The sequence below is a fragment of the Hibiscus syriacus genome, unplaced genomic scaffold (assembly GCF_006381635.1).
Source record: "Hibiscus syriacus cultivar Baekdansim isolate YM2019G1 unplaced genomic scaffold, ASM638163v2 tig00111095_pilon, whole genome shotgun sequence".
NCBI classification, from domain to species: domain Eukaryota; kingdom Viridiplantae; phylum Streptophyta; class Magnoliopsida; order Malvales; family Malvaceae; genus Hibiscus; species Hibiscus syriacus.
Window position 1 is genome coordinate 6281759 of NW_024062980.1, and position 21411 is coordinate 6303169.

The 21411-nt window shown below is 32.4% G+C and overlaps 1 protein-coding gene across 1 annotated transcript; it reads left to right on the forward strand.

Annotated features, from left to right (window-relative positions):
* The first annotated feature begins 14912 nt into the window (after positions 1-14912).
* On the forward strand, positions 14913-17765 carry LOC120152595 (ACT domain-containing protein ACR3-like). The gene is made up of 7 exons (XM_039164793.1): positions 14913-15024; positions 15314-15359; positions 15424-15538; positions 15791-15858; positions 16007-16624; positions 16712-16816; positions 17264-17765. Exons 1-7 carry the CDS (start codon positions 14954-14956, stop codon positions 17588-17590), a joined length of 1350 nt encoding a protein of 449 aa, XP_039020724.1. The 5' UTR covers positions 14913-14953; the 3' UTR covers positions 17591-17765.
* The last annotated feature ends 3646 nt before the right edge of the window (positions 17766-21411 follow it).

Here is a 21411-nt window from a genome sequence, read left to right on the forward strand (position 1 = left end):
GAGTATCAAAAATATTATGGAGTTATTGTGGGATATGTTTATGTTAGTAAAATACTAACATGTGTATCATTATGAAATTGTGAATTATACAGATTATGATTGATTTGCGATTTAAGCAAGTCAAGTGGGTTTATTGTGGACAATAGTGAGGCACAAATTTGGAAAATTATAAAGTGTCAAAGTGAGTGCAATACATGCATGATATTATACATGGATGTTTTATACATCATCAGGAAGACTTGCGATAAGTCGACCTTGCATATGTTGACATGTTATTTATGTCATTTATAATATATTTGACATATTCTAAATATATCAAAGGTTGAATATAAAATGCATTGATCACTGATTTTTACATATGATGTGATCACGAACATATATGATTTTTATCATGAATAATATTGTGGGTATGAACGGCCCAATGTTAAATGATATACTTTGTCATGGATGGATCGAATAAAATTGACTATATGCCCAAGTATGTTATTGAGAATCAGTGGTATTAATGGCATGCCATAGAGTCTAGCAGCTGCAATATTAGGTAACACTAGAGTGTCTTGAGAAGGCACATAGTGCAGGCCTTAGTGTCTAGTGAAGACACAGTACAAACACTACGGTGTACTAGGTGGGTAAATCCCGACCTCAGCACTACGGTGCATTATTAGGTGAGCAAAGCTCGACCTCAGCACTTCGGTGCAATATTTGACTCCTATATCGGGTTCCTCATACAGTTATATTATGGGCTATGATTTATGGTTTATTGGTTAATAAATGGTAAGTATGAAAATAAGCTTACGAGCTTATGGAATAATGACAAGTATATTAAAATAAGCTTACGAGCTTGTGGAAAGAAATGGTAAGTATTAAAATAAGCTTATGAGCTTGTGGAAATAAATGGTAAGTATGTTGGTAAAATAAGCTTACGAGCTTATGGGATAAATGATATGTATATTGGTAAGAGAGTTTTATTATTTTGATCATGATAAATATTGGATATGCTAGTAACATGATTAAATGGCATTTTGATTTTTGACATGGAAAAATCATGCATGAATTGTATTGCACTCTTATTATTTTAATTGCCTCACTAAGTTATACTTAGTGTGTGATGATTTTCACGCTTAGGTAAAAAGAAAAGAATAAGAATAAAGAGTCCAGAACGACATCAAGCATCGAGAGGTATATTTCAACATCAGTAAGACATCCTATGATGTAATTTAATTTAGATAGTGGCATGTAATTTGATAATGTTAAATTTGTTTTGTTGAATTAATTTGGAAAACAATTGGTAACTTGATAGGGATGAAAGGTTAATTTTTATGAGTTTTATATGTAATTTTCGGAAGTTACTGTAGTATACACTGTATCAATACTGTAGCAGTGCATCGATGCACAAATATAATTCGAAATTTGGTGCATCGGTGCACTGTTCACGTCACTGTAGCAGTGCATCGGTATACTGTTCACTATTCACTATTCATAAAAAATCTTTTGAATTAAATTTTCTATAACAAAATATAAATTATAGGATATGATATTTTTAAAATATCAATTACCATTTTAAGGAAATAAATTTCAAATCAAAAGTTTAAATGGAAATGGTTTTAAAAAAATTCGGGTGACATCTATAATCTGTATAGGTATAATTATACGGGTTATGGGTGTTACAAGTTTCTCAAGTTTTTTGTACTTCAACATGTTTCTTGATTTGGTGTGAATATAGCTGAGTGTGCTCTAGTTTCGTTCAAAATTTGATGTAGAAGTTGTTTGACTAAGCACTTTAATTGCTAATTCGTTGTAATTCAATAGTGCATGTGCCATATATCATCCACCACTTAGCTGTATAATATTATTTAAATTTCAAACTAACATAGAAATGTATAGTACAATTAAAAAATATAAAGTAAATAAATTAATTAACTATTTACCCAGATTCATTTGATTCCAAGCTCTTTGTGCTTGTGGAGTACCGAATGTCTCATCTTACTTCGAAATAGTAACAACTTCATAAATAAAAGTTTGAGTAAAAATGAAAAATTAATTCAATTTCAAATTATTTATCCAAGTTACAAATACAATATTTGAATCTAACCTGATTAACCTTTCTGATTTGATTATCAATAAAATGTTCTAATATTTCAATCAATGATCTTGACCTTCTAATGTTTCTGCCAATACATTCTGAGAATAATCCACCCCAAATTGAAATTAAGGATTGAGGAAATAACTTAATCATAATTTATAAGAATATGCTCAATTCGTGATTGAGGAAATAACTTAATCATAATAATTTATAAGAATATGCTCAATTCGTGATTGAGGAAATAACTCTTAATTATATGAAATATTTTATCTTACTAGCTGAATGCAAGTCATAATGCATAAAATTTCACATATTGTCAATAATTCTTTTATACTCGGTGGAATATCGACAATTTTCCTTAATTGCATATTTAGCTCTATCAACGACCTCATAAATAAAGCCTATGGTTGATTTTTCATCACTATCCACAAGTCTCAACACTTTGACCAGAGGTTCGTAAACTATAATGATGTCAACGGCTTTTTCCCAAAAAAAATTCCCCAAAACAATCTTTTTGGCTTCGTAAGTCGGTCTTGACTTTTGTTGTCCCTATTTTGATTATCTAAATTCCTACATTTTTATTAAAAAATAATAACATAATTTAACTTATTTAAAAATTGAAAATAATAAAATCATTAATTATTAACTAATTATAAAATACTAACCTTTGAGTTGAACATTTCTCTCAGACCTTGTTTTTGCCTTTTTATCTCCTCAATTTGTATGAAATGAGTAGCGAATCAAGTAAGAGCAGGGCGAAGAATCTGCTTACCGTGAGTATACTTCTTTATCAAATTAACTGTCCAAATGTGATTATATATGAAACAAGTCACTTTCTTCGCTTTCTCTAATACTTTTGCTACGTTAGACTTTTTTCCAGTATCTTCAAGACATAAATCTAAGCAGTGAGATACACATGAGGTCCAATAAAGATGGTTTATTTTCAAAATTAATATTTTTCCAGCAGCTTTCATTGTTTCCTAATTGTCAGTCACTGTTTGGATAATGTACTCTTCCTCAATTTCTTCAACAACTTTCTATAGCAAATTGTAGTAGAATTCAACATCTCTACTACGAACGCTCGAGACATCCATAGATTTCCAAAATATGGTTCATTTGCTACAGTAAAAATGGAACATTTGATTTAAACTATTGGTCCAACCATCACACATTGCACCTATTGTTTACAGTGCGTCTTCAATCTATTTACTCATTCAAGAACTTGTTCATACTCCGATGTTAAATACACATTTGAAATCTCATAAGGTATTGGGAGCATTACACATTGTCTAATTTCCATTGATACTTGAATTAAATTATATAACCAAGGCGAGCTTGCTAATTGGAAAGGAAGTCGACCATATATTAAAAATTTCAAGACCTCTTCACCCATCTTTTTACGCAATGTCTTCAAAATAGACTCGTTAACATTTGGTTGTCTTGTTTGCTCTTAACCAATTCAGGTATAATTCCCCTTAAAGTAAATTCAGTCTCACTTGAGATGTATCTTTCTCCACGATATCTTCCAAATGATCCATGAGAAAAATATCGTCATTCTTCATAAACATTACCCCAACCACCTATAATTCGTCTGAAATTTTCTCTTCTATGCCACTCATGTTGTGATTGGATATTTTCTCGATGGCTTATCTCATAGCAGAAACATCATCTATGAATTATTTTCCTCTTCCCTTAATTGCGACAAGAAATCATTTGTTCTCCTTCTTTTGTCCATTTTCTTTTCCTTGACTTCTTTAAGTAATTTTATCATGTTTTCTCTAATGATAAATCAAATAAATAGAATTCACATTATTAATTATGTATAATATTTATTGTTAACATTTTAAAATGATTATAAAGAATATGTGTAAACAAATAATTATAAAGTATAACATACCAATAACATTAGGGCATGGTGCAACTTCACTGGTTTTATGAGCAATGTTCTCTTTAAAACGTGTTATTCCTCATTTCGTAACTTTGCCATAAAGTTTACATACAACATTTCCTTTCGAATTTGGATATGGATCTCCAAAATGCCAACCTATATCTTTACTTGGTGCACCTTCTAATCCTTCAATCGAAAATTTTACCGTACATGGTGGCATGGTTCAATTCAATAAAAACTGAAATTCATATATACATCAAGTTAAAAATAAATAAATTAAAGAATTTTAGATTAGTGAAATTATGATTAAATTAAATAAAACTAAAGTTTTCATTCTAAAATAAGGATTAGATTATAAATTCTTAAAGGTGGGAGGATGACAAATTAACATATTCCTTAAAAATATATTATTGAAATTGTTTAAATAATTAAAATAATAGGAAACAAGAGTGAGAGTGGGACAACCAAAACATGATTTTTGTTCTTTTACTTCAAAATTTCCAGAAGCTCTCTAATTCTCATAACTCTCACTTAACTTTCCCTTTTTCGAGAGAGAATTCCATAGAGCATCCCCTTCCCGGCTTGTCTTGATCTAGGGATTTTTTTTCTAATCCTTCTAAACTTAGATCTAGGGATTTTTTTCTAGACAATTAATCAAAAAAACTTTATTTTTTTTTATTTTTTTTAGTTTTTACATTGTCAAATGGAAGTCAAAGTTCGTTCGTTCTTGGCCTGCTCAACTTCTTCTCTGCTTGTTTCATTCCCGGTTAGTTCCCTTCCCGATTTAATCTTTACCTTGTTGAATGGTGAGTCTTGCTTGATACGCTCAATTGCTCTCTATTTTTTTAGTTTACAGAGCTTTTTTTTATAATAGTTGTTTGAAATTTGGTTGATGTGCTGCCGATTCAGTTCATCAATATCATTTAAATTGAGTTTGGAACTTTGGATTTCTTTCTTTTGTACTAGTTTTGCAAAAAAAAAATTCTTCTTTATTTTCAATTAGCTTTCGTTGCCACGTTTTTGCTTTTGCAGAGTGTAGACTGCAAGGAATATATTCCTTGCGTTTTTGGATGAAAATTTCAGCTTTTCAAGTTCTTTTTTTAAGTAACAGTTGAATAACGGGAATAAAATTCCCGTTATTGACGGTATTTACCATTAAATGCTAAATAGCGGCTGCGACAGCCTGCTATTGTTGTGATTCTACTACCCACCACAATTTTCACGAATATCGATTTTGGACGGTGGCGCTACCGTGAAATAGTGACCGCTATTGTGGTTGTGTTCCGCTATTTGAATATCTGCCTTTGACTGATCTGACAATGCAATGCTTATTGGATGAATTTTTAGACATCTTCGCTAATCCACACGGGTTTCCACCGCGTCGTTCTCTTGATCATTATATTTTGTTACTACCGAATTCTCTTCTGGTGAAAGTATGACCCTATCGATATCCTCATTTTCAAAAACACTAAATTGTGAAATTAGTTTAGGATATATTTATCCAAGCAGTAATCCTTACTCATCTCTCATCTTGTTGGTTCGAAAGAAAGACGACACTAGGCGTTTTTACGTCGATTATCATGCCCTTAACGTTATCACCATTCGCGGCAGCTTCCCAATTCCTTCAATTGATGAATTGTTTGATGAACTACATGGAGCCAAAAAAAAATTCAAAGTTGGGTTTATTGGTATGATATCATCAGATTCGACTACAAATTATGAACGTTGAGAAAACGACTTTTCAAACTCACGTTGGTCACCAATAGTTTCTTGTTATGTCATTTGGGTTATCTAATGCACCATCGACATTCCAATGCTTGATGAACGATGTTTTATGGCCATTCCTTCGAAATTTTGTCTTGGTATTCTTTGACGACATGTTAATCTATAGTTCCACATGGGACGAGCACTTACATTATAAGTGACTGGTATTTCAATTGTTGCGTTCTCATCATCTTGTTGCTAAGCTTTCCAAATTCATTTTTGGCCGGCAATCTGTAGGGTATCTTGGCCACATTATTTCGGTACAAGGAGTTTCAGTTGATCAGGATAAAATAGGAGCCATTATCAATGGTCTCTTCCCTAAACAGTTAAAGATGTACACAGTATTCTCAGTTTATCAAGCTACTACCACTGATTTATCTATAATTATGCTACCATCACTGGCCCATTGAATGACCTTCTTCGCAAAGATTTTTTTTTTTGGACGCCAAATACTATGTATTCTTTTGTGTCCTTAAAGGAGGTTTTGAGTAACACTCTTGTTCTCACTACAGCAAAATAGAGTTTTAGCGGCATTTTTTAGTCCTATAGCGGCGTTTTTAAGCGCCGCTAAAGCACTCGCGGTGTTTTTACAAACACCGCAAGAAGCGCCGGCTATACCAGCGCCGCTAATGTTAGCGGCGTTTGTGAAATAAAAATTCCGCAAAAAGTCAGATCTATAGCGGCGTTTTTTATACAAACGCCGCAAAAGAACGAAATCTATAGCGACATTTGTTCCAAAAACGCCGCTATAGGCCAGATCTATAGCGGCATTTTTTATACAAACGCCGTAAAAGGTCAGATCCATAGTGGCATTTTTGTATACAAACACTGCAAAAGGTCAAATTTATAGTAGTGTTTTTGTATACAAACACCGCAAAAGGTCAGATCTGTAGCGGCGTTTTTGGAACAAACGCCGTAAAATGTCAGATTTATAGCGGCGTTTGTGGATATAAACGTCGCTAATTACCATTCTTTAGCTAAAATTAATTAATATTTTGCATATTTCATTTATGCTCTACATCACCTAAATTTATTATCATATAACTTTATATAAATAAGAACAACCATAAATTTTAAAAACAATATAAATTAAAATTTATAAACATTAAAATTATATGTAATGTAATTTGACATTGTTCTCTAGAATTTAGTCTAGGTTATTTCACTTTCAATTAAAAAAAATTATTCACTAGAATCGAGTCTTCATTGCTCTAGTTCACCAAAAAGACTCCTTGCACGCTTCAATGTTTCACTTGAAACAGATAACAACCTTCCACCTATAGTATGAAAATTGAGAATCAGCAAATTTCAGTTCTCATCTCATTCATTGTTTTGTCAACATCATTTATATTCCTATAAAGAATGCAAATTTCAATTTAACTGTGAGAATTAGCCTATGCTCATGCTTCATCAAAGACACAAATATAAGTGCTAATTTAGACAGCATAAACCGCAGGTCAACAAACATCAATGATATGGTAATGATATGATGAATTTAACGAAATACATATGGAAAGCAATAATAGATATCAAATTTAAATTTATTAGGTAGAAACACCAACCTAAAAGAGAAAAGGATAAAATTTTAGAGTAAAAGCATGACACCAGCTTCTCTCAATGCATACCCATGCAAAACTCAAAATCATGTTCCAGTGCACTGAATCTCCCTCCAATGAGTCCTGAAGCTTCAATGTCCCTTTGAAGACAATCGATCTCGACTTCTCTGTTAATAGCCCTATATAGCGTATAAAAAAATCTAGAAAGAAAGCTTAGACAATCCTCCCCGTAACATCACAATGCAGAACACTGCCTGCGATAACAAAATGGTTTATATTAAACCAAGCAAACATAAAAAAAATTCCACATGAAAAATGAAAATGAAAATGATTAATTACATTGCAGCTTTACATAAAAATAAAAGCACAAACTAAACCTACATTTTCAAATACAATAATCCATAATGCACGCAAAATAGAAACATAGTTGAATCCCGAGCTTAGTTAAAGAAGAAGGAGAATGAAATAAGTTCCAACCAACAAAGATTGAAACTTTAGGTTCTAGGGTTATATATATATATATGCGCCCACACATAATTTGCTCATAGACAATGAATCTAAAAGAGTTAGACAATCTGCTAAAATGTTCAAATGAAAAAGCAAAAACAAGAGAAAAATACAATACACACAAATATATATGATCTGCTTACAGAAAGAGAGAATCTAGAAGAGTTTGGCGATCAGATTTAAGAAGGTGATAATTTACTTCGACAACAAAGGAGAAAAAACAAGAAACAGAGGCAATAAAGGGGAGGGAGTGAATGAGAAACGACGCACCTTTGTGGATCAAGGAGAGGCCAAAGCGTCCAAAGCAAAGAGCAGATCTCCAGCAAAAGAATAAATAAATTTTTTAGGAAAGCGAAAACAAAAACGTCTTCAAGTCAACGGAATTTTTAGAATTTGTAGAGTCGATGGCGACAATTTTCCTACATATTCAGAGAAAGAATATTCTAGTTTATTTTAGGTGAGTGGATATTCTATTTCGAGATGAGAAAGAAGAGGGAAATGGGCCAGAAAATGGTGGGAAATGAGCAAGCTTTACCTTGGAGGGAGAGGGGGTTTGAAATTTTCGAAAATCTGAGCTGCTTCCGCTCTTTTTGTAGCATATTTGAAGGTGGCAGTCGCTACTTCCATTTAAAAACCCCAAAATGAAATAGATAAAGAGAGATTTTGTAGTGTGAGTTCTTAAAACCCGTGTTGGGAGGGTTTCTATTGGCTATGCATATATAGTGGTGTTTTTATATAAACGCCACTAAACTACGTGTGTTTAGTGGCGTTTGCTGAAAAAACGCCACTAAAGTACTACTCTGTTGCGGCGTTTGTTGAAAAAACGCCACTATATATGAATCCTATTGCGGTGTTTGTATAAAAACGCTGCTAAAGTATTACTCTTTTGCGGCGTTTGTTGAAAAAACACTACTATAAATGAACCGTATTACGGCGTTTGAATAAAAATGCCGCTAAAGTACTATTTTTCCACGGCGTTTTTTAAGAAACGGCACTATAGATGAACCTATTGTGGTGTTTGTATAAAAACGCCGCTAAAGTACTACTCCGACGTTTGTTGAAAAGACGCCACTATAGATGAACCAATTGCGGCGTTTTTATATAAACGCCGCTAAAGTCACCATTTTATGGCGTTTATATGTTAAATAATAGTGGTGTTTACTCTCAAAACACCGCTAAAAACGCCACTGTAGAACAGTTTTGCTGTAGTGTCTTCGTTTACTAGACTTTTGGAAACCATTTACTGTGGAGACCGATGCCTTGGGGTGAGTATAGGTGCTGTTCTCTCTGAAAGTGGACATCCGTTGACATTCGTTAGCCAAAAGTTGAGTCATTGGCTACAACATGCATCTACCTATCAACGAGAGGTGTACGCCATTGCTCAAGTTGTAACAAAATGGCGTCAATACCTATTGGGTCAGAAATTCACTATCTATATAGATCAACAAGTCCTGAAGAATTTACAAACCCAAGTCATTCAAACACCGAAGCAACAAAATGGCTCGAGAAACTTCTTGGTTACGATTTTTATATTATTTATCGTTCCAAAGAAGGTAACATTGTCGCGGATGCACTGTTTCAAGTTTGTTTTTCTCAATATATGGCTTGCTCTCATCATGATTTTAGTATTTTATTCCTTTATTTCATTTTTGCCTTCTTTTATTAACTTTGACAGCTATGTCACACGTAAGTAAAGGCATGCATTGTTAAACGTGCCCTTTTTTTGAAAATGCGACTGAGAACACGTATTTATCATATGTGACATAAATAAATATTTGTTAAATGTTTTTTTAATATTATTTCATGACATAATTAAAAAAAATTATTTAAGTTAAAAATATCATCTCCCATTCATTAAAATTAGTTACTTTTACGTAAACTATATTTTTATTATTAATAATATTATTTTTGTTTCGTTTTGATATATAAATTTTATTTTATTTTAAAATCATATCTAACATTTAGTTTATATTTTATTTTGGTATTTCACCGTTAAAAACATAAAAGAACTATTAATGTGACACTTTTTTTAATATTACGTGATATTATCTTATAGTATCACGTCGATAATTCTGTTAAATTTTTAATAGTAATTTATCAAAAATAAAACATAAACTAAATTTTATATATAATTATGAAACAAAATAAAATTTAGTCATTAAAACGGATGTTATCACAAATATTGAGTTTACAACAAAATCGCGGGTAGGGATGGCAACGGGCCGGGTTCGGGCCGGATATTGGTCCCCCGTCCTCGCTTAAAAAAATCGCTGGGATTTAAACGGGGATACTCATCGGGTAATCGGGTAAAATCGCGGGGAAACGAGTATCCCCGTTTAGCATAAACGGTTATTTAAACGGGTATCGGGCCAGGTATCGGGCTTGGTATATATATTTAAATTAAATATATAAACATTATATATATATTTTTAATTTAAATTAAATTTATTAATATATATATATATATATATATATATATAATTATTTTTAATATTTATCGGGCCGGATAATCGAGGCAGGGATTACTAAACCCGTCCCCGTCCCCGTCCCCGTTTAATATAAACGGTTTTTCTCTATCCCCGTCCCCTTTTAGTATAAACGATTTTTTCCCATCCCCTTTTAATTCGATTGTCGATTTTTCCCGTAGGATTCGAGTTTTTTTTACCCTCCGTAATCGCGGGTATTATCGCAACTAAGAGTGTTTCTCGAATCAGGAAACTTCCATCGAAATATGCTGAATTTGTGCTTCAGCCACGTCAGCATAAATAGTAACCTAATATGTTCAGAAAGACTACAAATAGCGCGAGTTTGTTATGAGGAAGGCATCAGAGAATTTGTTGCTAGTGATTCAATTTCTCTCATCTCTCTCTACTGATGTTATGCTTGTTTTTCGGTTTGAGCAATAAAACAAACATTATCTTTTGTTTCTGTCAATTGCATTTACAACAACGAAACAGAAGTAATAATTTAGATACAAATGTGTAGTTTTTACTTTGACAATGGATAAGGTGGAGTTCAAATCTTGAACGTTGGAACCTGAACTGATTCATATTTTAGATTGGCTTGAATTTTTTTTTTCAAACCTGTTCTTTTAGACCTATTATTTTTTTTTTGGTCCATCGTGCAAAGTTGGAGGGGGAGGGGGGGCATACTTCAATTTGTCTCTAAAACCATTGTTTATCATTATTTTCAACCTGTTTACTCTCTTTTTTTTCTTCACTAAAGACCTAACCAAACAAAAAGAGATGAACCCCATCAACATATATGATCGACAAACAATTTTCATAATTAAAATTCAGTAGTTATTAATTTTATAATTAAGTATCCGAATGCGTTGAAATCAGCAGTCAACTTTGGGTTGATGGTTCCTCGAGAAGAATGATTCTTGATCATCCTTTGCCTCTAATCATTGATCATTACTCACTAATTAATGTGAGAAGAAAGCATAATTAAGCTTAGCAAAGCGATGGGAAGAAAAAGGGGATTCGATGGTGAAAATCCAATTGACGTTTAGGTTGGGAATAGGATTCGGTGTCTGTTGGTTCCGATTAATTGGAAAAGTTGGATTCATTTGCAGCCCTTTCTTCAACCTGCACCTCTAATTGCTTATCCATCTTCTCTACCCAATTATCCTCTTACAACTTCATTTACGAGCTATTTTTAACCAAAGTATTAAATGAACATAAATCATATTTTCAAATGAATATTTATATATTTTAAACAGTTTAGAATTTTTTTAATCGTTAACTATCAATATACACCGAGTCAACAATCTCTAAGCATATGCTCAAAACTTAGATAGACGCAGTCAACGATCTCTAAGCATATAGTTAAAAATTCACATTTGACACCTCCATTTTCAAGTTGTGGGATTAATAATCATTAAGAGTAAAAAATAGATACACGCCCTACAAATATAATTGTTCAAAACCTTCAAAGTCGTTTAATAAATTTTTTTAATATTTTGATTGATTATAAGATAATATTTATTGATGATCTTTATTAACAATTAATAGTACATATATATCTTATAAATATAACTATTTGAATATAAATTTTTTAAAAAATAATATTATTTTAAACCACTTATACTATTTAATGTGTTTTTTTCTAAAAGAATATTAGACGAAGAATAATGTCCATTTTTTTAGTAAAGCCATTCTTTAATCATAAAGTGAGAATGGCCGTACAATCAATCTGAACCAAGCTTAAGTGACCCTAACCATCCCATCCATCAACAGCACCTTATCAACGGTACACAAAATTTGCAGCCCAAAAATTCATTTAGGGAGGCAAACCCACAATAATACGGGAAATACTTATTTGCGTCGGTCTTAATATATAATTAAATAATATTATCATTTTTTTATTATTTAAATAATAAAATCGATAAAAATATGATTAAAAATATTATTATTTTCATCGGTTTTAATTATCGATATAAGTAAAACATAATAAAAAATTTAGTAAAAGAATAATGTTTTAGATAGCGATTTATCAAAAATATTATTTTTTTACAAGTTTTTCTACCGCGTGTACCTATAACGATAATTAATAATAATAACAAAACCAATAGAAATAATATTGTTTTCTGTCATTTTTTATCGATTTTATTATTTAAAATAATAACAAAACCAATAACATATTTTTTAATTGTATATTAAAACTGTCGCACCGTAGAACTTCACCAATAATACCACCGCCAACTGGCAGTACGCTACTCAACACACGCACATTTTCTTTTCTTTATGGACAAACTACACATTTAGTATCTTAACTATTGTTTTTATTTTGTTTGGTTCACTTAACTATTATTTATTTTAAAATTAGTTTCAAAATTATGTTTTAGTTTTATTTTAGTCATCCACTATTAAAAGATTAACAATGATACTGATATGTTAAGGTAATATCATGTCATCACTAATTTTTTTAAAAATATCACATAAAATTTTTTATTAATTTTTAATGGAAGATGACCAAAATGAAATCAAAATGTAATATTAAGTATGATTTTGAAAAGTTAATTTAGGGACCAAAATAAAATAAAAAATAGCTAAAGTATTAAATGTGCGATTTACTCTTCTTTATTTGCCAGGTCTCACGCGCTCTACTCAGGTTGGGTTTAAGCTTAACAATAAGGGAGTTTGGTAGGCAAGTCATTACTGAGTAATTAACAAGTATTTTAGTGCTCGAATCACACCATCTTAGTAGTTAAAAATTGTTGTTATTTTTTATGATTTTCGATTTAATTAATATATATCATGAATATAAATGTTAATTATTAAATAATTATTATTTTGAATAAATATTATTTTATATTTATTAAAAATTATAAAAAATAAATATTTTTATATATTTAGTCCCCAACGCCACTCCCCCCTGTCCGTCCATCTTTTTCCTCATCGTTTCCTTGAGCTTCCATTTGCTCCTCAAACCAGAGGAAAAATATAATTAAAAACAAATCATATTTTCGTTGAAACACATTAGAAGGCAACGCATGGCTCAATGAAAGTGGTATTCCAACGTAGAAAAGCACAGAATCTCTCTCTCTTTTAAAAGATTCATCCGTTCACCTACACGAAGAAGAACAAAGTGCTCTCTTTTTGCCTTTTCCTTCTGTTTCTAACACAGAATGTGAACAAGAAGAAGAAGCAAATCTGTATAACTTAAGGGTTTATTTCCAAAGGTAATCAGCAGTCTTTTTGAAGCTGTATAACTTGAGGGTTTCTGCATGGAGTTCTTTTCAAGCTGCATCTAAATATGTTCTGTGTTGGTTTTTCATTACTTGGAGTGTCCCTTTATTCTTTCATGTTTCAAGCTGCGGGTTTCACTCTGAGATACAACTCGGATACAGGAATATTCAGCTTTCTGGGATTAATATGTTGATAATGACTAACTTTAGTAGATTCCTATAAGCCTCTTAACTTTTATTATTATTTACTTCCCCCCCCCCCTCTCTCTCTCAAGAATTGATGGTTTGTGATAACATAATTAGGATCAGACGGTAGTGATGCTGCTGATAGCGAGTTTTAATGGCCGCTTATGCACTGTTTCTGATACAGATGATAGGGGAAAAAAAGAAAGAGTAAACGTTAAGAATCAAATCCATATGCCAATTCAAAGTTGTTTTGGTCAATTTTGTTTTTTTTTCTTTGGTAGTGTTAACTCTAGTCATACAGTACTTTTGGTTTCGGGTTCGATTTCATCCTGTACTAAAAAGTGTGACACCAAACCAACTAAACCGGAAACTAAGCATTTTCGTAGGGGAGAAAGAAAGTTGAAAGCTAACATTTAAAGCTAGAACTCAAAAGGGATGCACTATATTCTGTTCTATGATTTATTCCTGGTTTGAAATCTTAGAGGAATTGATCCTTTAAGTTGAAAGGTAGGGTACATGTACCGTTGCAGTCCGATGCTACAATAAACCGAGTTAAAATTACAGAGCATGAGCTTGAGAATGACCTTATGATATGTAAAGTTGAGGTATTAAGTTCAACATGGTTGAGCTTGTTTGGTATAAATTTACCTTTGGTGCATAGCCTGTATTGTTTTCTTTAATCATTCTTCTATGAAGTTTTAGAGTCATATTTCATGATCTTATACATAGATATAAGTTCATATACTGATACTAAACTGGTTTCGAATTGTCAGTCTTGCGAGGTTTTCATTAGCTTATGAGTTAATTTTCCTCCACTCTGTTTGCAGATACTTGTTGCCATAATGTGAACCTGATTTCCATCAACCTGGGATTGTCACTTTAGGCAACCTTAACTACAAGCTAAATCATCAAAGAAGACCTTTCTTGTTTTCTTCGGTACCGGTAGTTCTCCTCGATTATGTGCCATTTGATGTAGAACTTGTGAAGCTAATTCTTGCATGATGTTCTCCATTTCAGGATGGCTTGCAGTTGCAATACTAGAGTGTACTCTGTGGAGTGAATACTTTTAGTCAGTTACAGATATATTTCATATGTATAGTTGTTGCATGAATATCTCGTATCTACATGCTTAAGTCGATATCGATCTTGGAGGAGAAAATATGAAAGATTCTTTGTTTACATACATAGTTTAATGTATATCACCTGTTAACTAAGTTTATGTATGCTCTGTCACAGACCGAAAAACGCCTCCAGATTATCTAGAAGCTGCGGTTTAAATGGCTAAAGTTTGTTGGCCATACTTCGATCCCGAGTATGAGAACCTGAGTGTCAGAATCAATCCTCCAAGGTTCAGTCTCTTTATCCACGTGCTTGTTTTTCATTTTAAGATCCACTATCAATTTTAGTTCCAAAGCAAGCAACCACATTCGATCACTATAGTTCCTTGAATTTACAGTTTGCAAAAATATGCATATCGATAAAATTTTATGTTACCGAACTGTATTTCCGTGGTATAAGGGGTTTTCCTTTTTCATACCAAAGGACAGATACAGACCATTTGAGAAGAGTTTCTGACACATTTAGCGGTGAACATCTTTGTATAGTTGTAACTCTGTCTCTCGTACCTTTTCTGGCAGGGTGTCCGTCGATAACACGAGTTGCAGTGACTATACTATTGTAAAGGTAATTTTTCAATGCAAAACAAATCTAAATTACTGCAGAAGGCTAATTCATTGTTTACGTATAGGTTGACAGCGTGAATAAACCGGGAATACTGCTGGAAGTTGTGCAAATACTAACAGACCTCGACTTCATTATTATCAAAGCTTATGTCTCCTCTGATGGTGGATGGTTCATGGATGGTATGATAACGATATATATGTGTGCATATATTCATTGTTTCTGTTATGTTAGGCCGTAGAACTATGTTTCTATATTATAAAGCAGAATGTGGTTTCATTCTTATTTTAACTTCCAAACCGATCGGTTCTCGATAAGCATCGACTTATATAGTAATAGCCGTAGCAGGGCAATGGCATCACATTCCTTTCCTAATAATCCTGTATCTGTTACCGTTGTACTTGATATATATAGTTTTTGTTCTTTGCAAACAGTGTTTCACGTCACGGATCAACAAGGGAAAAAGATCACCGATGTAAAAACCATTGATTACATAGAGAGGGTATGCCGTGTCTTTTCCCCTCGAACTTATCTTCTGTTTTTTATTAATTATACTACTCGAATCTCGCCCTCTCTGCTCTTCATGAGGCCTATTGCTATGTTATGCATCTATAGCAGAGTAACATTTACGTGCATTTTTCTTTTAATAGATTCTCGGACCTAAGGGCCACACCGAGGATGGGATGAAAAATTGGCCCGGAAAACGTGTTGGGGTTCACTCTTTTGGTAATTACACGGCAATAGAACTAATTGGAAGAGACAGGCCTGGTCTCTTATCGGAGATCTCGGCTGTCCTCGCCAACCTTCACTTCAATGTTACTGTTGCAGAAGTATGGACACACAATAGACGAATAGCATGTGTACTCTATGTCAATGATGATACCACGAGCGGGGCTGTGGATGATCCCAACAGACTGTCTATTATGGAGGAGCAGCTTAAGCACATCCTACGTGGTTGTGAGGACGATGACAATGTTGTGCGTACCAGCTTCTCCATGGGATTCACACATATCGATCGCCGGCTTCATCAGATGCTGTTTGCTGATAGGGATTATGAAGGTGGTGGAGTAACAACTGAGGTTGACTATCCTCCATCCTTCAAACCAAAGATCATAGTCGAGCGCTGTGAGGAGAAAGGGTACTCGGTTGTTACTGTCCGGTGCAAAGATCGAGCTAAACTCATGTTCGACATCGTCTGCACACTCACGGACATGCAATATGTAGTTTTTCATGCTAACATCTCATCCAATGGTCCCCATGCTTCACAGGTAAACCAAATCATTTGGAAAAGATCTGAAATTGTATGGCATGGTGTTATATGCACGTAAATCATGTTAATGTCTTTCAAATTGTAGGAATATTTTATTCGGCACATGGATGGCTGCACACTTGATACTGAAGGAGAGAAAGAAAGGGTCGTTAAATGTCTCGAAGCCGCCATTCATAGAAGAGTAAGCGAGGTGAGTAGTGTATATCCAACTGAAATGCTCCCTTGTAAGATCTGGTTTTTAGATAAAATCATGTTCTTTTCTGCACCAAATTCTCCGAATTCCAAACCTCAACTGTTAAAACTTAAAATGATGTATATTTTCGTCTAATGCGAGTCCGGAATGATTTCGTACTCCAAAATTCCATGTAGAAGAATGTGATTCAATTAGAAACCAAAGCTATATAATTGCTTGTAGAGTGCATTGTTTTTCAGTGTCAATTTACTGCAACTATCATCCACATTCCACTTTAGAGGACATGGAACAACTAGAATCATTTCAACTTTATGATTTGTAGTCCGAATTCCGGGAACTGTTATTCGCTAATGAGGTTTACATATATGCTTCTCTGCAAAACTAAATCACAACCTTGAGATGAGAATTAGCTTTGTGTCGTTTAAGTTCCATTAACCAATGCAGGGTCTAAGTCTGGAGCTTTGCGCAAAGGACAGATGTGGTTTGTTGTCCGAAGTAACAAGGATTCTCCGGGAGAACGGATTGTCCGTTAGAAGAGCCGGGGTCTCAACGGTCGGGGAGAAAGCAGTGAACGTTTTCTACGTGAGAGATGCTTATGGGAATCCGGTGGATGCCAAGACCATCGAAGCACTCCGCAAAGAAATCGGTCACACGATGATGCTTAACGTGAAGAAGGATCCGGTAAGTACGAAAACACCCGAGGCCGAGACCAGTGGATGGGCTAAAACAAGCTTCTTCTTTGGAAACTTGCTCGAAAAGTTCCTGGCTTGACTAAAAGGACCGAACATCAATGTCCATGTATGGCGATTATTACAGACATCATCTAGTGTATAGAATAATGGTAGCTTATGCATGTCCACCGTGAGAAAAACTTGTTATCCCCTGGTTGTTTAAAAATAAAGGCTTGAATTGTGAAGCTTGGACTTTGGACAAGTGCTTCTTTGCTTGTCTTCCCCTTAATCTTGATTTACAAGATTTTTGTGCTCCTAAAGTATTCAGTTTCGTTACGAAAAGAAATCATGGCAGGTCAGTTGCCCTGTGAACATTTTAGTTTTTTTTATATTTTAAATTTTTGGTATATTTTATTGATAATTTTTTTTAATCTCTTAAAATTTTATAATTTATTTCTATTCTAAAACTTTATAAATTCGCTTCCTAGAAATATATCAAATTTTCTTTATCTTCGAATATGATAAGTTCGATTGTACTATTGCTTTATATCGTGAGTGTCATGGTATGTGATATATTTTGAGATGGGAATAGGTTATGTTGGACTGAATTTTTATTTGACATGAATTAAATAATTTATTATTTATAAAAAAAATATCTTAGATTTAAATTCAGTCTAATCTAATCTTATCCATCAAATAAATTATGATTTGACTCATTTCAAAAAATACTCTGCCTTATAAAATTGAATTAAATCAAAATTCGTCAAATCTAAATTTTATACTCCCCACAATCACACGCACCCACATATATATATATATCGATACTAAATTTAGTTTAAATTATAAATAAGATGGATAATGTTTCCGTTTCACATTTCAACCCTAAAATTATAATATATATATATTTCGAACATAAAATTGATTATTTATTTAATGTAAATATCACAAATATATATATATATATATATATATATATATATATATATATATCGATACTAAATTTAGTTTAAATTATAAATAAGATGGATAATGTTTCCATTTCACATTTCAACCCTAAAATTATAATATATATATATATTTCAAACTTAAAATTGATTATTTATTTAATGTAAATATTATAAAATAAAAAATTACAAAAAAATAATAAAAATCATCGTAAATGTACTTTTTAAAAAAAATACTATATAATATAATTTTTTATTATGAATATTATGTTGACGTCTATTATTATTAGAATTCTATATATTTAATATAATTTTAATGTATTAATATTAAAGAGAATTGAAGGGTTGTAGGTTAAATTTATTGTTTTTTTAATATTTTTAGTGAAACGGATACTAAATTCATATTCAGAGTGATAGAAATGAGTGAATTGTAAATTTTGGGGTTTAACAGTTGACGACGATAGCGGCGACCGATATCAACCATAGTGACCGACAATAATAGTGGTGAGTGGTGGTGGTGCTGAGAGACTTTAGTCGAATTTAGAGATCAAATTGATGTTTTATTTGAAGTTTAGGGATTCAAATGATATTGCATATAAAGTTCAAGGTCTATGCAGTAGTTTATTAAATTTCAGGGGTAAAATTAAAAATTAATTTCTTTTCACTAACGTGTCACACAACCAAACCAACCGAATATAATGAATCCGTTACAAAAATGTAACAGTTGATAACATAAATAACCAAAATTTGATAAATTTATAACATAAGCAACCAATCATACAAACTCCACAAACTTTTGCGGCTCCAATCTTTCTAAGCGAAATAACTATGTTAGTTAATTTATATTTTATTCTCAAATGAAACAGTACTTACATCGTGAACCTGTCAGTTGGGTTCACTCGAGGAGCCAAATTGCTGTGAACTGGCAACCATGGTAGAAATTAAAGTTCTTACGGCTTTCAGAGTCATGTTAACGAGAGCGCCGCCACTAGCGACATCTACCATTTTCTTATCTACCGGAGGCATTCTTTCATAAAGATATTGAAGGAGTGTATGTTCGGATAAACCATGATGCAGATAGCTAGCGCATAATTTTTTAAATATCTCCCAATAATCGTAGAGGGTATCTCCTTCATTTTGTTGAATTCCCAAATTGCTTCTTCTTAGTTCACTAGCTTTCGTCGTAGGGAAAAACTTGTCAAGGAAAACACGAGATAAATCATGCCACGTTGTAATGGAAATTCTACAGTAAATAAAATAACCATTATTTAGCTGATCCAAAATATAATACCCCAAAATTTTGGTTAGTGACCAAAATGTAAATTTTGAAAGTTTGATGGCCAAAGTAGAAAATTAAGAAAAGTTTAAGGACCTAAGTTGTAACACCCATAACTCGTATAATTATACCTATACAGATTATAGATGTCACCCGAATTTCTAAAACCATTTTCACTTCAAAAGTGATTTAAAATTTATTTCTTTTAAAATGGTAAATGATATTATAAAAATATCGTATCATATGAATTATGTTTCATTATAACAAATTTAAAACCAAAGTACTTTTTATGAACAGTGAACAGCTAACAGTGTACCGATGCACTGCTACAGTAACATGAACAGTAAATTCTGAAAAATACATATAATTTAACCTTTCATCACTATAAAATTTTCATTATTGTTTCCAACTTTATTCAACAAAATACTCAAACATTATTAATTACATGCCACAATCTAATTCAAATTCCATCGTAGGATGTCTTACTGATATTGAAATATACTTCTCGATGTTTGATGTCATTCTAAAATCTTTACTCTACTAATGGCTTTTTACCTACACGTAAAAATTATCACACGCTAAGTATAAACTTAGTGAGGCAATTAAAACAATAAACATTGCAATACAATTCATGCATTTCAATGTCAAAATCAAAATGACATAAAATCATGTTATCAATATATCCAATATTTTACCATGATCAAAATACTATAAAATTTCTTATCAATATACATACCATTTAATCCATAAGCTCGTAAGCTTATTTTACCAATATACTTACCATTAAATCCCTAAGCTCGTAAGCTTATTTTACCAATATACTTACCATTAAATCCATAAGCTTGTAAGCTTATTTTATAAATATACTTACCATTATTCCATAAGCTCGTAAGCTTATTTTTATCAATATACTTATTATAATTTCATAAGCTCGTAAGCTTATTTACCAATATACTTACTATAATTTCATAAGCTCGTAAGCTTGTTTACCAATATACTTTCTATAATTTCATAAGCTCGTAAGCTAATTTACCAATATACTTACTATAATTTGCATCACTGATGTCATTAACCTCATCTATTAATCGTTATTGGAAATCCATACATTCCATAGGAAATTTATACAATTCGTATAATTTCCTTATAATATTAGCACTCTCAGTGCTCTATCTGGAATATCATATACTTAATATGATTTCCTTCTCATTTTAGCACACGAAGTGCCCTATCCAAGAATCCATACCATTAATACGATTCCTTTACCATTTTTAGCACCTGAAGTGTCCTATTCGAGAATCCATACCATTAGTATGATCCGTTTACCATTTTTAGCACTTGAAGTGCCCTATATGAAAATCCATATTGTTAGTATGATTTTCTTATCCTTGTAGCACCCTTAGTGCTTTTTCTGGAAATCCATACACTCAGTATGATTCCCTTACCATTTTAGCACATATAATGCCCTATCTGGAAATCCATATATTCAATATGATTTCCTTATCCTTTTATCACACTCAGTGCTCCATATGGAAATCCATACACTCAATATGATTTCTTTATCATTTTAGCACATATAGTGCTCCATATGGAAATCATGAAATCCATACACTCAGCATGATTTCCTTATCAATTTAGCACATATAGTGCTCCGTATGGAAATCCATACACTTTGTATGATTTCCTTATCATTTTAGCACACTC

Bases quoted from the DNA above. Each gene is read 5' to 3' on its own strand.
- LOC120152595 (XM_039164793.1), top strand. From the start codon at position 14,954: ATGGCTAAAGTTTGTTGGCCATACTTCGATCCCGAGTATGAGAACCTG. The intron at 15,025-15,313 runs GTTCAGTCTCTT...CTTTTCTGGCAG, and splicing joins GTCAGAATCAATCCTCCAAG to GGTGTCCGTCGATAACACGA. The intron at 16,817-17,263 runs GTGAGTAGTGTA...TAACCAATGCAG, and splicing joins TTCATAGAAGAGTAAGCGAG to GGTCTAAGTCTGGAGCTTTG.